Here is a 16,944-nt window from a genome sequence, read left to right as displayed (position 1 = left end):
GAAATCCTGCAGTGAAGCTTAACGTCTCCAAACTGAAGGGCAGGAAACCCTCAGCGGTTAGAAGCTTCCAAGAAGGAAATTCTCTGTTCAGTCCATACATTGTCCCAACTTTGGGGGACTGTACGCTTCCCTAAGCTAAGTTCCCTGTGTTGACTGAAATAAAGTAAAAATAAACATGGTCTGATCTCTGTACTCCACGAAAAAGAAACTGACGATGCCACGCGACGGGCACTTTGCATGCAACACGATATTCTACAGGCTCTGCACGCCAGTGAGATGGGCTGCTGCCGAGGCAGGACCGACGCCGAGTGGTCACGCCAGATGCACGGGAACTTCAGACGCATTCAAGCGATCTGGGGATTAAGGACGCAGGAAGCCAAACACTGTAAAAACCCATGGGTCCTCCCTCCCCAGGTCAAGGGTGGAGCACTTGCCCGCATCTGCCCAGATGGCAGTAATCAGGTCCCTCTAACCACTCCATCCACAACACCCACCCCACCCAGCCAGCCGTGTCCCTGCTGCCATCCCAAGGGTCCCTATCTGACCTTCTTCCTGATGCAAAGCTTTTCTTACAACCCAGTTTCCCCCTCTGGCTCCTTGAGAGGGAAACTCAGAAAAATAATAGTAAAATAAACTTGATTTCAGGTGGGGATGAAACATACAGATTTAAAAAAAAGATCTTAATTGCCAACTCCCTCCTCTCCCCGCCAAGGAGACGGGAGCCAGCGACTGGGGGCTTCATGAAGACAGACCCAGACCCCCGACCGAGGACAGAGGCCATGGAGTCATCCCAGCCATCACAGGACAGAGCAACAGGGCGCTAAGTTCCTCACGCACGTCATCCCCATCAGCGAACGGAAGCCGGAGGGCAGCACCTTCAGGAGGGAAAGGTGGCGGCCGGCAGAACCGCTTACCGCGTCTATGATGACGGAGTAGGGCGTCCTGGCCGTGAAGACAAAGCCCAGCTTCCTAGCTCCTTTCACCAAAGCGGCCTCATCTGTCAACACAGAGCTGATGAGGACTGGCCTCCGGGAGGGACAAGCTTCCGTTCAGCAAGTGTTATTTTTCACATTAACAAGACCCACACCAGCCCCAGAGGGGAAGCCCAGATCTGAGACTCGTCCACCGGGAGGGACAATCCTGCCGCCAGCAGATGGCCAGAGGCACCCGGTGCGGACTGCGAGGGGCAGTCTCGTCGCCGCACGCACCCAGGTCTCCCCATCTCACCTGGGGACGAGGCCTGGTAGACGATGCTGTCTCCGTCCTTCTCCGGAACCACAGTGTGGCACACGGCCAGAAGGGTGAGGAACTCCTGGATGCAAGGGGCGGTGGGCTGCAACGGGAGAGGAGTTATCGGTTAGGACACCACGGACACACAGCAGAGTTAGAGGCAAGTCCCCTCCCGCTTAAAATCCTGTGATGCCTTCCTACTCCCTCGGATCAGAGGTCGAGGTCCGCAGCATGGACTCCGGGTGCCCCGCGGTGCACACCCACTCACCCCCTCCCCATCAGCTGCTGCTCACCAAGTCAGTCTTTCTATGCAACTTCCTGTCACCTCTCTGGGGTGACTCAGGTGCTAAAGAAAATACACGTCAAACATCTAGGACATGGCAGGTGCTATAAATGCTACATGGTGTTATCTCTCACTTTTGTTTCCTAAGCCGTCCTAGCCAAAGGATACTGCGAAACAGATGCCCTCTCAGGCTCATAACTGTGAAGAAACAGCACTGCAGAAAGCTCACAAAGCAACAGAAACCTGTAATGCGAGAGAATTCTGTGGAAAGACTCATCTGGATCTTGACGCACTGCTTTATATTCACCACATATTTAATTCAGCTTTAAGTTCAGTGAGGCCAAGTGTTCTCCCTAAGTGGACCGCTTCCCTGAAGTCCTAGCAACATAAAAGTGAGGCTGTATCTCTTCCCCAGGCTCCAAAATCGCAACTTTCAAGACACTACACATACACACAAAAGTGCATCACAAGCTATTTAGTGTCCTAGACGCAAGCGGCGGCCTTACGTGATGGTCTTCGATGTTCCTCAAGAGCCGGGGGTCGTCAAAGTCACAGGAGTCACTGAGGGGAGGAGGCATCCGGCTGTGAGAGAAAACAGAAAACATTTCCTCAGCTCAAAAGTTCCTTTAAAATAAGTCAAACCTAGTAAGACTCTGTCTTCCAGAAGAACCACACCTAAAAACCCTATACAATTATATTAAGCTTTTAAAAATTTTTTTATTTTAATTTTTTTGTGGAGGAGGTAATTAGGCTTATCTATTTATTTATTACTTTTGGTGGAGGTACCGGGGATTGAACCTGGGACCTCATGCATGCTAGGCACACACTCTACCACTGAGCTATACCCTCCCCCCGTATTAAAGTTTTAAAGATTTGAAATATTGTATGTTATTTCAAACCTTGAGGCAGAAAAGCTTTAACCATCCCATAAACAAAATACAGATGGTCCCTGCCTTACAGTGTTTCAACTTGATGATTTTTCCACTTTTCGATGGTGCAAAGTGATACGTGTTCAGTAGAAACCATACTTCAAATTTTGAATTTCGGCTTTTTCCTGGGCTGGAAACACAGGGCACAATCCTCTTCCATGATGCCACAGCTCCCAGGAAGCCCCCCATCACGAGGGTGAATAACCAACACCCTGACCCCCGTCCTAGACCCAGGCAACCCTTCTGTTCTCCACTTTCAGTACAGTTCTCAATAAAGTCCGTGAGACATTCAACACTTCAGTATAAAACAGGCCCTGGGTTAGATGCTCTTGCCCAGCGTAGGCTAAGGTAAGTGTTCTGAGCACATCCCAGGGAGGCTGGGCTATGCCGGGATGCTCGGCAGGCTGGGTGTATTAAACGCATTTTTGAATTAGGACATTTTCAATGTACGATGGGCTACCAGGACATAGCCCGCTGTAAGCCAAGGGAGAGCTGTAGGTTCACGCTTAGTTACAAGGATAAGAAACAGACGCGAGGGTAAACGCCATGACGTGATCATTTTGTTTGGTCTCCGCATCTACCAAGGAAAACTTCCAACCATGCCTGCTTCACGTGCACAGAGTAAGAGGCCTTGTGGCATTGCATCTGTGCAGCCATCCACGGGCAGAGCTTGTGCATGAAAGAGAAAAGGGCAAATAATTACGAAACAGGAAACTTGACATGAAAGCCACGTGCTGACACACTGAAGAAACGGGAAGGGCTGAGTACGTCCGTGAACCTCCATTTCTTTCTGAAACCCCTTCTCCGGGACAAAGACAATGGAGACAAGACGGCAGCAGGGCTGCTGTGAGCAGACATCGGAGTTTACCACCGCAGAGAGAACAGAAACCACAGCTTGCAGGGGCGGGGGCGGGGCACCTAGGACGCAAGCCGCAGCCCCCAGCGGAACCTTGTGAAGGGGCAGGAAATGGCAGTACGAGGCACCTGTGAGATAAAGGGAAGGTGGGAGACAGAACAAGCTCCAGGTCCACCTGAGGAAGACTCAGCCTGCAAGAACACCGCCCTTACCCCGCACAGCCAGGCCACCGAGCCAGCGCACCCAGAGAGAAACGAAGGGCCATCCTCTAGAGAGCTTAAACCAGAGTAGCCAGGACCCGGAGACCCTGAGCACACAGGCAGGTGGGACAGGGCATCGTCCCCACACAGCAGTTTTAAGTGAAATCCCCTATAAGCTGAGAGGTATGATCAACCACCCTCTGCCTCCGCGCAGCTCCCCTAACAGCTTTGGCCAGACTCGTAGCCCTTGGCAGGAAACTGAAGAAATCTTCCATCAAGAAAAAGACGAACCAGCTCACAAGATGCAATCAGCACAGATGCTGTCACCCTGGGATCCACTAATAGTCCTGGCAAACCATCCCACAGGGAAGCCAGTCAGTCATCAACCACACTGCCCCCTCCACACACATGGCCCTACCATCAGCTCTCTGAGTGTATAAATCTTAAAACATTAGCCAACAACATCACTAGTCTTACAGGAAATGCTAATCAAAGCCACACTGAGATACCACTCCCCCCCCCCGGGACGGCTGTTACATAAAAAAAGAGAATCCAAAATTGACAAGTGTTGTGAGGATGTGGGGAAATTGTACATCATGGAGGGAATGTAAAACGGTCGCCCTGCTATGAAGAACAGTTTGGTGGTTCCTCAAAAAGTTAAGCACAGAATTAATACACGACCCAGCAGTTCCACCTTTACATAGAAACCCAAAAAAAGTGAAAGCAGAAACTCAGATACCTGTACATCAGCGTTCAGGGAAGCATTATTCACAACAGCCGAAAGGTGGAAATAACCCAAGAGCCCATCAACAGATGAACTAATAAACAAACGTGGTAATATACATATACAGATTATCTTCCAGCCTTTAAAAGGAATGAAATCCTGACACACGCTATAATATGTATGAAACAGCCTTGAAGATGAGGTAAGAGGCAGGAAGTGAGTGGACAATCCTGGACCAATGGCGGGCTGTTTTTGTGAGAGCCCTCCAGCACCGCTGGACTCTTAAAATACTCATCTTTACATTTCATTCTGGTTCTCTCTTGAAATAACATACATGAAACTTTTTATTTTAAAAAATATTCAGGTAAGAAATGCCAATAGAAGATTGTTCCAAAGCCTTTCCCACAAAAGGATCAAGAACTGCTAAAACTGACTTACCAGAAATCATCTGAGGATGGTTCCCTTGTCAATTCTGGAAAATGACTGCCAGAGACAGAAAAAACAGAGTAGTCACCAAACTGTGATCAAAAAGACAGTTACTCACACAAAGAACAATCTTCAGCATAGGTCATACATTATTATACATAGAAAACCTTTAAACATTCCACCAAAAAGTTGTTAGAATAAACAAATTCAGTAAAGGTGCAGGATACAAAAATCAACATACAAAAAGCCTTTGTATTTCTACACATTAATAAAGAACCAAGAGAAAGAGAAAATAAGAAAGCAGCCCCATCTACGGTTGCTTCTAAAAGAAAAATCACCTACGAGTAAATTCAACTAAGGAGGCAAAGACCTGTACACTGAAAACGTTAATGCATTAATGAAAGAAATCAGAGGAGACATGGAAAGATATCCCATGCTCATGGATTAGAAGAGTTAACAATGTTAAAATGTCCATACCACCCAAAGCAATCTGCAGATTCAATGCAATCCGTATCAAATTTCCAAGGGCAATGTTTCACAGCAATAAAACAATCCTACAATTTATATACAACCGTAAAAAATATTGTGAAAGCAATCTTGAGAAATAAGCATAAAGCTCGATGCATCATGCTCCCTGACCTCAAACTATATTACAAAGATATAGTAATCAAAACAGTGTGGTATCAGCATAAAAACAGACACATAGATCACTGGAACAGAATAGAGAGCCAGAAATAAACCCATGCATATCTCATCAATTAATTTATGACAATGGAGCCAAGAATATCCAATGGGAAACAGACAGACTCTTCAATAAATGGTTTTGGGAAAAAAGGACAGCCACATGCAAAAGAATGAAATGGGATTACTATCTTACACCACACACAAAAATTGACTCAAAATGGACTAAAGACTTGAATGTAAGAGCTAAAACCATCAGACTCCTAGGAAAACACATAGGTGACAAGCTCCCTAATATTGGACTTTGTGATGATGTCTTTGGGTCTGATACCAAGAACAAAGCAAAAATTAAAAGTAGGACTACATCAAACTAAAAAAGCTTCTTCACAGCAAGGAAACCATCAACAAAATGAAAAGGAAACCCACAGAATAGGAGAAAATATTTGCAAATTATAAAGCTGATAGGGGGTTGATATCTAAAATATATAAAGAACCCATATAACTCAATAGCAAAAAACAAAACAAAACAAAACCAATCCAATTAAAAAACAGAGGATATATAGACATTTTTTCCAAAGAACACATACAGACGACCAACAGATACATGAAAAGGTGCTCAATGTCACTGATCATCTGGGAAATGCACATCAAAACCAAAATCAAAACTTCACACCTGTTAGAACGGCTACAACCAAAACGGTAAGAAATAAATGTTGACAAGGATGTGGAGTAAAGGGAACCCTTGTGTACTACTGGTGGGAATGTGAATTGCTGCAGCCACTATGGAAAACAGTATGGAGGTTCCTCAAAAACTTAAAAATGGAACTATCATATGGCCCACCCATTCCCTTCTGGGTATCTATCTGAAGAAAACAAAAACACTATCTCAAAAGGACAGACATACAAGCTCATGTTTATTTCAACATTATTTACAACAGCCAAGACGCAGAAACAACCAAAGTGTCCATCAATGAGTGAATGAACAAAGAAAGTGTGGTGTATATATAATGCACTACCATTCAGCCATAAAAAAGAAGAAATCTCTCCATTTTCAACAACATGGGTGGACCTTCGGGGCATTATGCTAAGTGAAGTAAGTCAGGCAGAGAAAGACAAATACCACATGATCTCATGTATATGTAGAATCTAAAAACAAAAAACAAACAAACAAAAAAACAAGCTCTCAAAGATAATTGGTGATTGCCAGAGGCAAGGGTAGAGGATGGGTGAAATGGGTCAAGGAGGTCAAAAGGTACAAACTTTCAGTTATGAAATAAATAAGGAACAGGGCTATAGTGCATAGCATGGTGACCACAGGTTAATAATGCTGTATTACATGCTTGAAAGCTGCTGAGAGTAAATCTTAAAAGCTCCCTCACAAGAAAAAAAATTTCTAACTATGTATGGTGATGAATATTGACTAGATTTATTGCAGTGATTGTTTCACAATGTATACAAATATCAAATCATTATGTTGTCAATTATACCTCAACTTTAAAAAATACCATATGATATTACTCATATGTGGAATCTAAAAAAAAAAGAAAAAAAGAGGACACTAATGAACTCATCTATAAAACACACAGACTCACAGACATAGTAAACAATCTTATGGTTACTGGGGGAAAGGGAGTGGGAAGGGATAAACTTGGGAGTTTGAGATTTGCAAATGTTAACTGCTATATATTAAAAATAGATTTAAAAATTTCTTCTGTACAGCACAGGGAACTATATTCAATATCTTGTAATGACCTTTAATGAAAAAGAATATGAAAATGAATATATATGTGTATATGCATGACTGGGACACTGTGCTGTGCACCAGAAATTGACACATTGTAACTGTACTTCGATTTAAAAAAAAGGACAGCATTCAGATCAAACCATGAGTTAAAAATGTCTAATTATTAGATTAGAAATATAAATTTATAGATTCCCTGAGATTTCTCACTAGGTTAATATTTGCAGAAATAAATCATGTTTTAACCGTTCTATGTTGGGCCCCATTCAGTTGAAAACACATTCCATAGTAATTAGCAATCTAAGTCCCTTATAAATTTCCTTTCAAAATATCAGAAAGTCAAGGTGTTTGATTAAGCAGCTAAAAATAAACTTATTTTGTCAGAGGAATACAAATAAACTTTTCAGTCAGTGACAGACACTCACCCATACGTCACCCCAGCGATGCTGCACTTCTTGAAGTTCATGATGTTGCACGTAAGAGTTCCGGTCTTGTCAGAAAACAGGTATTTTACCTAAATCAAAGAATAGAAAAAACATATACCAAATGAAATAAGATGCAAATGTCAATAAATGAAGTCTTCTTTATTTTTCAAAATCTGTATTAATTTTTTAAAAGAAATTTCCTTAAGCAAGCAAAGTATGTTTTATAACTATATATATATAGTACGTCATAATTACATATTATTATAAAATAAATATATTTTAATGCTTAGGCCACTTAAAAACCTTTTCAAAAACCAATTCAGAGTCCAGTTGTGCAGAAACGTACAAAGCAGGCGTCAGTAACAGCTCAGGGTCCATTTTAGATCTGGAGAGAAAGCATTAACTCCTGCCACCCGGCATCTCAGTGACATGGCATCCTTCAAGCTAGTCTCTGATCTCATACAGAATTTGTGCCCAATATCCCAAGATGACAAGCTCGGACTTTGGCAACCACAAAGCACTTCCCTCTAAGACTCCATCCCCTAGCTGGACTAAGAGGGCACGTCCTGAAACAGCGCAGAACAAACACAAAGCTTCTCAGTCACTATCGCAGTGAGATTACAGGAAGGCAGCGTGGAACTGCTGCAGATTACACAACTTTCCAAGGCACAACGCTTTACAAATGTAACGCGCTAAACCTTCAGTATACAAAGGAGAAGAGAGAAATTTCTGTGGAGGTCAATAAGCAAACCATTTTGACATGATTAAGTGAGCGCAAAAGAGATGAACCCAAATGCCCACGTGCTGGGTGAGTTCTTTTCTTTCCGGCGTGCAGATGACGTGATGGGAAAGAGAGAGAACTCAGGACCAGGAGGGAAGGGACAGTCCCGGTGAGGCTCTGGATACCAACCCGCCATGTGGGCTCTGGAAAAGTCACCTCACCCTTCTTGGATTCAATTTCCACATCTATGAAATAAAGGGTTTGGCCAGAAAATCATGTAACATCAGACTATGTGTAAATTACACCATGGACTGTTGAGGGGGGGAGTAATTAACAGAACTGACTCCAGTAAAAATTCCAGCTTTGCAGTGATTTTTTTCAAGAGGGGTCAGGATCGCCACTGGATGCTCCAGGGATCCCAAAGAACCATGCTAGGGTAGCCATGCTGCACTGTTTTATAGGAGAGGGAGTAATAACATGAATTGTTTACTCTGCACTTTTCTTAATGACACCACACAAGCAAATACCCTGAGAATTATTTTTAAAGCAACCGAAGGTCCTTCAAGTAAAGATTGTTAATGATCTTAAAGCTTTAAGTCAAATATAACATAGAAACATAAAATATATTTATATGAAATAAATCTAATATATAATGTAAGACATATATAAAACATAAAAGTACACTATGGGTAATTAAACGTTTTAAGTATAAATAATAAGTTTTACATAAATTTTATATGCAGTAAGTTTAGGGGTATATAAAACTCAATAGAACTGGCCTTTCAATAAGCAGTGTTTCTGCCTCTTCTTTAAAAATTAAAAGATTAGATCAAAATATATAAAAATGATAATTTTATAATAAGGAATTATTAGGACTTTCTGTCACTCTGGCTACTGAATTTTAACATATCCTTTAAGTTCCAACTCAAAACAACATCCCCATGCAGACGTTCCCTATTTCCAATCAGGATGAATTATTTCATCCTGGGCGCCTGAGTACCCCGAGCCCTTTGGGGTTTGGGTCCAGTTCAACGGCATCTGAGAACAGAGATGCAGTGAGCGCTGTGCTAAAATGATGGAGGAGACCAAAGAGCTTGCCGGGAACATCCACACCCACGAACGGGCTCAGAAGTCCCAGGGTGGACATGGGCAGGTAGCCCTGCCAGACCTCTTATTTTACTGTATTTATGGTTGGAAAGACTGTTAGGGGAACACAGAAGAGAGACACATTAACTTTACTGGAAAACCAGAGAAGAGTTCAAGGAGGGGACAGATTTAGTCTGATCTGTATCACCCTGACCCCACGGGGTTGCTGGGAGATTCGTGTAAGATGTATCAAAGGGAATCAGAACCTTTCACTGCACTGCACGCAGGAGAGGTACTCCCTGCAGCGATCCCAACACAGGGTGACGGCGTGCTGCAGAACGTCACTCAGCGAAGGCAGGAGGGTGACGGGGGTGATGGTGCAAAAGAAACGGGCTCCCCAAAGTACTCCAGAGACACAAGCTGGAACATGTGTGAGGTTGTATGGATTTATGTCCTTCAGACTACCCCCCACATGTTTTGTAGGGTTACCCACATCCAGGTATCTTAACCACTGTGTGCCCTGTCATTTGCACCTGATTAACAATTTTAAGTCCAAAACAATGTTGTACTGTAGTTTTTGTACTAAATTTTTTGCAGGTACCTTCTAGGCGGTAAGATACATCCATGCCTCAGAAAGCAAGTCAGACCTAGTAACACTTGTACTTTATAAAACCTTCAAATTCTACAGAGCTCTTCAGACGTCAAAACCACCTTTATGGAGAATTCTTTCTGCCAGCTCTCTCCAGGGTCCTTCCAGTACGTGTCTGCCTCCACGCTTACATCACATTCCCGAAGTTCCCAAAGAGGGGCTCACCTGCCCGAGCTCCTCGTTCAGGTTCGACGTCCTGGCCATGGCAGGGGTGTCGTTTCCCAGGTAATACATGTCTGTGTCCTGAGAGAGAGACGGGGGCACTTCAGAAAAAATGTACCATCAATCCCTCCTGCTGACCAACACGGAGAGAAGCTAAAAACAGGTAACTCAATATAAACGTTAATTTTTAATTTGGGGGTGAAAATTCAGTGTCTATGACTGTAGAGAAAACATCGTGGTACTTATTTACATACAGAAGATTTGGCTTCGAGACGATCATTTCTTGACTGAGACTAACTCATGTTTTCAGGCTCAGCTAGTACCTTGTTCCTGGGATTGTTGTGAAGCTAAATAAAAATGCACACGGAAGTGTCTGGTCTCCAAATCCTGGCTGCCGCGGTCCCGCACTTAATGGCCACAGCAGTTCCCTGGAAACGCCACCTCTGCTCTTGCAATAGAACCCAAGAGCGCCGTCACGGCGAATTCTGATACAGGGTGAACACTGAAGGAGCCACCCCTAAGAGAACTTCCTGCTGCACCACGTAGACTCCAAAGCATGAGCAGCTGCGGCCATTTCCTCCCCACTCCCCCGAGTGGCACCTGCTAAGCCTCTGAATTACTGCACTGAAGGTGCACGAGAGCCCCTTCAATAGGTGGTCCTGCCCTGCCCGCTTCATGGACCAGGACGCTGAGGTGCCAAGTGCCTAGTCACGACTGCCACTGCTCAGGGGCACCCCTGCCAGCTCCATTCAATCACTAAGGCCCTGAGAGGTGCTGGGGAGTGCCAGCCGGCGCGGCCCCCGCGGCCCAGCTCCTCGCCCGGGTGGTACTCACCCAGTTTATAAAGAGGGCCTGCGTGTACTTCACCACCTCGAGAGTCACCAGCAGACTGATGGGGATGAGGTTGTTGTACAGAATGATGAAGGTCAACAGGTTATACCCAAAATTGTCCGAGCTCGTGTCTGTGGGAGAAAGCCAGACTGTCGGTGTAGCTTAGTCTCCATTCCGTTTCCCTGGGCTTTGCTATGTGGGAACATTTCTGAAAGACGTTCCCCACTCACAAATTTTATTGGCTGATGTATGGATTTAGAGATTCAAGTTAAAGCAGTTACTGAGCACCTACTATGGGGCACAAACTGTGGACTCGAAGACGGGTAGGACATAGTTCTTTGTGATACAGAGCTGGCTTCCGACAGGAGGCTGCGGGGGAGGGGAGGAGGCGGGAGGAAGCCCCCCGCGATGCGAGCGAGCAGCGCGGCCCGCCTGTGAAAGAGGAGCTCCCAGGGCACTGCGGAAGCCGAGGCAGGAGCGTTCTCGTGGGAAGGCACGGTCACTGAAGGCCACCCAGGGAACAGCGGCTTTCCTCGGGTCCTGGAGTGTAGAGACAGGGCAGCGAGCTAAAGGGGGTACAGAAGAGAGGACAGGCATCCGAAGTGGCTGCCAGGAGTGTCTGCAGCCTCACTGAGGTGTGGGCGTATCTGAGACACCCCCAAAGAGCTGGCAGAAAGGGGGCAGGTGTGAACGGGGAGAGGGGTGAAGAGAGGCAGGCAGGACGCCTAGAGCTCATTGGGAGCTAAGAGAAGGGATGTCTTGATGGAACAAGTTTCCCAAAGGATGGAATCCAAAGCAGAGGCAGGGTCAGCTTAGACAGGAGGAGGGACCAGGAGAGGGGGAGGAGGGACAAAGTGTGTGTGTGTCGAAGCGGAAAGTTCTTTGACCTGAACTCAAAAGTCGGACAGTGATGATGCAAATGGGAAGTTTGATGGTTTTTACCAGAGCTGCTCAGACTTCACCCCAAGGAAAGCAAAGCACAAAGTATTATGAATGGGACTAAAAGTATATATATTCTTCCAGTATAAATCATGCAGCTAGTACTAGCGTTTGACATTATCTGAGCAATTTAAATGCCAGTTTCCACAAGGCTTGTATACAAATATATTGTCAATGCTGTCTATTTACCCAGACCACGACATTTTGGAACTGAATAAACATGTGCAAAGTTTAACAGTCTTCACGTTTGAAGCTAAACATATGACATGACTGAAATCCAAATTTTAAAAACCAAAATCAAGGGATTTTTCATATCTACAACTGAAGCCCCAGTCATGTTTCCCACATGCGTCAATGGCAACAGGAGTTCTGGGCAGTTAAGGTGTGTGAGTTTTCTACATGATAACAGGAAAAGGAAAAAAAATGTTTCCACCAGTTCAAAATATATCGAAAGATGGGAATAATAGTCTTCCCAAGAAAACAACCCAAAGTTTAAAAAAATTCCACTTTATTATTCAAAAAACTTTTATCATTAAATTTTATTTATTTTTCTGGAATTGCTGTGTAAAGAGATTGGCAAATCTCTAAAAAAAAAAAAAGCAATAAAACTGGACTAAATTGTCAAAAACAAGCATTTAAAGTGCAGACATTGATCACACAGCACACAAAACAGTCAAAAGCGTGGATTCAAGAACATCTACTCAGTGTGAGTTAAGTGGGAGCCTCTGGCGTCTAAGCTGGTCTGTCCTCCTCTTCTCTCCCCCAGGTCCGGGTTGCTTAAGCTCTGCTCTGGGTGGGTGGGTGCCAGATGGTGACTGGCAGCCCTCATCTCCCCGCCCCTGGCTCCAGGGTGGGACTGGCTGTCAGAACAGGAGCAGCCTGAGGGAGCTGACATTATCTGAAGCACAGAAACCGCCATGTGCAGGGCACTGCCAAAGCAACAGCAACCCCAGTGGCTCGTGATCGAGGAAGACAAAGGTCTCACAGTACCAGTGGGGCAAACAACGGCATACTAGCCAGAAATCAGACAGAAAGATGCGTGGAAACAGACGGCCAGAGAAACCTTGCCAAGCTTACACTCAGCCCTGGCGGTCCAGGCCAGGTCCACACACAGGGCTGCAGCTGCTCGGGAGGGACTGGGGAGAGTGCTTGGGAGCTGCTGGTCCCTGACTGAAGTGGGGCGGATTTTAAACTCCCCGAACACTGCAGACACTTCCCAAGGCACACACAGATCAGACAGCTGGCTCCTTACTGACTCCAGGGGGTTAGGGACAACCTCTGACCAACCACTGGCTGACTTCTAAGCTGTGCTGACCCCCAGGAATCCTGGCTTAAAAGTAAAAACAATGGGTGGGGGTGACTGGTAAATCAGGACTGGGCTTCTTTCTTGAGATAACGAAAATGTTGTCAAGTTAGGTAGCGGTGAGGGTTGCTAGGAATCTATGAATATACTAAAACTCACCAAACACTTTAAACTGTACATTTTAAAAGAATTAAAAACTAAAAACATGTAAATAAAAACTGTGTAGTAACATCAGAGGCTGCACATTAGAGGGAAAAACAAACCTCCCAGAAATACTCCAGGCAAGCCATGAAACAAATAAACAAAAAGTAGCGGGGGAGGGCAGGGGGGAGAGGAAATCAGAGTCCTGCTATAACGCATTAGCTGAAATTCCCAGTTTTCAGTCCCCAAAATTTATGATACAAAGACACAGGAAAAGACTAATAGGAATTGCCTTTGACAAGCCCAAAGGATGGGCCAAACGAAGCTATCAAAGCAGTTATTATAAACACATTCTAAGAACTAAAGAAAACTATTCAAAGAATTAAAAGAAAGTAAGATAACAATGAACATTAATTACAAAATATCGATAAAGAGATAGAAGTTTAAAAAGAACCAAATGGAAATTCTGGAATTAAAAAATAAAATAACTAAAAATCACTAAGGGGGCTCAACAATAGATTTGAGCCGGCACAAGAGAGAACAGACAAACTCAAATATATATTAATAGGGATTATCCAATCTGAAGAACAGAAAGAAAAAAGAATAAAGAAAAACTGACAGAATCTCAGAGCCCCACAGAACACATCAAGTGGACCAACATACATATAATGGAAGTACCAGAAGGAGAGGGAAATGGAATGTGGCAGAAACAATTTTGAATAAATAGCTGAAAACTCTCCAAACTGAATGAAAAATATTACTGTACAATATCCAAAAAGCTCAACAAACCTAAAACAGAATAAACTCAGAACTATTAAGAACCAAATACAACTGTGAAAGCAGCAACAGAAAGATGACTCACACACAAGAGAAAACTCAGTAAGATTAACAGCGGACCTCATCAGTACAACAGAGGCCAGCAGGCAATGGGATGGTGCATTCAAGGTACCGCAAAGAAAGAATGTCAACCAAGAATTCCTACAAGAATTCTGTGTCAGCAAAACCATCCTTTAAAAACAAGGAAGAAATAAAGACATCTCAAAGATAGAAACTGGGATAATCTGTTGCTGTCCAGTCTGCCTTATAAGAAGTAATACAGGAAATTCTCCAGGATGAGAGGAAGTGATACCAGGCAGTAATTACATCCACATAAAGAAACAAAGGGCAATAAAGGTAATTATATAGGTACTTATAAAAGATAATATAATTATTTTTTATCTTTTCTTTTGGATTTTAAAAAGTGGCAAAAAATCAGATGTAATGCACACGACAGCACAAAGGAGGGAGGAGAGAACAGAGCTACTTGAAGCAAAGCTATGACACCAGCTGGTAACACAAACGCACAGAAGAAATGAAGCCGACCGGAAAGAGGAGTAAATAGTAAGTAAATAGGTTAATGTGAAATCCGTAGGTTATTTTTTCCTTTTCACTTCTGAGATGTAACATTATGCAAGAGAGTGAGTATGACGCTGAATTACTGGGTTGATAACAAAGATGGGTGTTATAAACATAGCAATCACACAGAGCAGGGGAGGACATGGATCTACACTGGAGCCCAGTTTCTGCATTTTATTGGAATTAAATCAGCATTAATCTGAAGTAATCTGATGCTGATCAACTAAGCTGTACATGATAATCCCTACAAGCCTAAAAAACAAAACTCACAACCTAACAGTTAAAAAATAATCACTTGAGTATAAAACAATCCCCAAATGTGCCCACCTTCCCTTCACCACATGACTCCGCACCTTCCAGGTCCTGAAAGACTGCTAATAATGGACAACAGCCAGAGGGCAGGGGAGGGTGGCGTGGCCCCCATGCGCAAACCATGCTTGGAAGGACCGTCCACTTCAACAGGCAACCTGTCCCGCCACTTACCCATCTTCTTGATGTACCAGTTCTTTTCCCCTTGGGACCCATTCCAGTACAGGGCTCCCACGGAGCTCACCAAGGCCATGACCAAGAGGATGCCAAACAGCACCAGGATCTGCACGTTCGTCACCTTCTCAACATTCGATCTCTTGAGAGGTGCTTTGGTGGAATTCTGCACAAGAGCATTTAAAATCAGTAAGGGTCACAGAACAAACTTGGGGGCCAAGAGTAGGGAGAAAAGGAGGTAAGCTAACCAAATTCAACAAACCAAAAGTAAAAGACTGTATTCTTTTTTGCCAAATAACTAATGAAATTTAAAAGCGTACTATGTCCCTGAATCAACAGCTAGTTTTAAGTAAAGACAGAAGACACACTCTATCATGTTAAAAGTGCATATTTCAAGCCTACACGACTCAGTTTGCACCTCTTACGATTACATTGTCACATAAAACTAGCTACTTTCACTACCTTACAGTTTCTAAATCATTTAAGTCCAGTTTAAAAGAAATCAGGATGTTGATAATTCTAGAGAAACTTAAAGATCACAGAAATCTACCATCTTCAAAGTAATAACATAGCTCTACAATTAATACACAGAGAGATATTTTTAAGTCCAGTAGCTCAAAATTTAATTGAGAAAAAAAGACACACACAAACACATACACATCAATGCGAAAGAGAATGGTAGGTGTCAAAAGAAATGGATGGACAGAGAGTTCATTGGGAAAACCATGTACAGGAAGCAAGCAAGGAAAGCCTAGAGGCCAGGAGAAATCTGAACGGAGTCCTAAACCATAAACAAACAGAATGTAGACAGGAGGATAAAACAAAAGCAGAAAGATAGCCTAACCGCCCGTAAACGCTCACAGGTTGCCTTCACTGCCGGCAGGGAAGCCAGCCCAGCTAGAGGATAAGTCAGTGGTGAGAGCTGGTTCAGAAAGACTCACTCAAGCCAGCTTCAAGGACCACTGCACCTCAGGGGGAAAGCGTGGAGCTGTATCCCCCCAGCAGTGGAAAAAGTCAACAGAGCTGCCTGCACTGGACGGTTCTTCACGGGAAGTCACTTTATCAAAAAATGCCTGAAGGTAGTTGTGGGCAGGATGATGCCCCTCCCCAGCGATGTCCATGTCCTAACGCCTGGACCCAAGTGACTGTGTTACTTCACATGGCAAAGGGACTTTTCTGGGGTGATTAAATTAAGGATGTCCACTTGGGGAGATTAACTTGAATTGCCCAAATAGGCTCAGTTTAACCACACAGGTCCTTAACAGCAGAGGAGAGACTCCTCCCCAGCAATGGTCAGAGGGAGACGTGACTACCGGAGGGTGGCCACAGACGCAGCACCGAGGCTCTGAGGACGGAGGACAAGGCTCCCAAACCAGGGTGGTCAGGCGGCCTCTAGAAGGTGGGAAAAGGCAAGGAGCGGATTCTCCTCTGGAACCTCCTAGAGTGCTCTAGAAAGGAATGCTGCTGGCTGACACATGACGTGGGGAAGACCCACATCAGACTTCTGACCTCCAGAACTGTGACACAGGAGCTTCACATAGTTTTGAGTTGGCGTCATCTGTTATGGCTGGGAGGGGACAGCAGATGGTAACATCTCTTCCTGGAGGTGGGCAGGGCCTGGGCCAGACCAGAAGCCACAAAGTGGACGGGGGACCCGGCGGAGCTTCAGCCCACAGGCCTCTGTCTGAGTCAGGAGCCCCGTGCCTTTACAGGCTACGCTGACCCTCAAGATCAGGTGA

At 44.4% G+C, this 16,944-nt stretch overlaps 1 protein-coding gene across 2 annotated transcripts in view; it reads right to left on the bottom strand.

The window, feature by feature from the left end:
- ATP8A2 (ATPase phospholipid transporting 8A2) overlaps positions 1–16,944 on the bottom strand; it is a 416,513-nt gene that overhangs the window by 319,301 nt on the left and 80,268 nt on the right. For both annotated transcript variants that reach the window (XM_074377942.1, XM_074377943.1), the window contains exons 11-18: positions 15,206–15,371; positions 10,948–11,075; positions 10,117–10,194; positions 7,496–7,584; positions 4,661–4,705; positions 2,020–2,095; positions 1,228–1,333; positions 915–997 (exon numbers count right to left, since the gene is read on the bottom strand). In XM_074377942.1, coding sequence (XP_074234043.1) covers positions 915–997; positions 1,228–1,333; positions 2,020–2,095; positions 4,661–4,705; positions 7,496–7,584; positions 10,117–10,194; positions 10,948–11,075; positions 15,206–15,371 — 771 coding nt within the window. The remainder of the gene's footprint in view (positions 1–914; positions 998–1,227; positions 1,334–2,019; positions 2,096–4,660; positions 4,706–7,495; positions 7,585–10,116; positions 10,195–10,947; positions 11,076–15,205; positions 15,372–16,944) is intronic.

The sequence above is a fragment of the Camelus bactrianus genome, chromosome 14 (genome assembly GCF_048773025.1).
Source record: "Camelus bactrianus isolate YW-2024 breed Bactrian camel chromosome 14, ASM4877302v1, whole genome shotgun sequence".
Taxonomy (NCBI): Eukaryota; Metazoa; Chordata; class Mammalia; order Artiodactyla; family Camelidae; genus Camelus; species Camelus bactrianus.
This window is presented reverse-complemented; position numbering and strand designations above follow the sequence as displayed.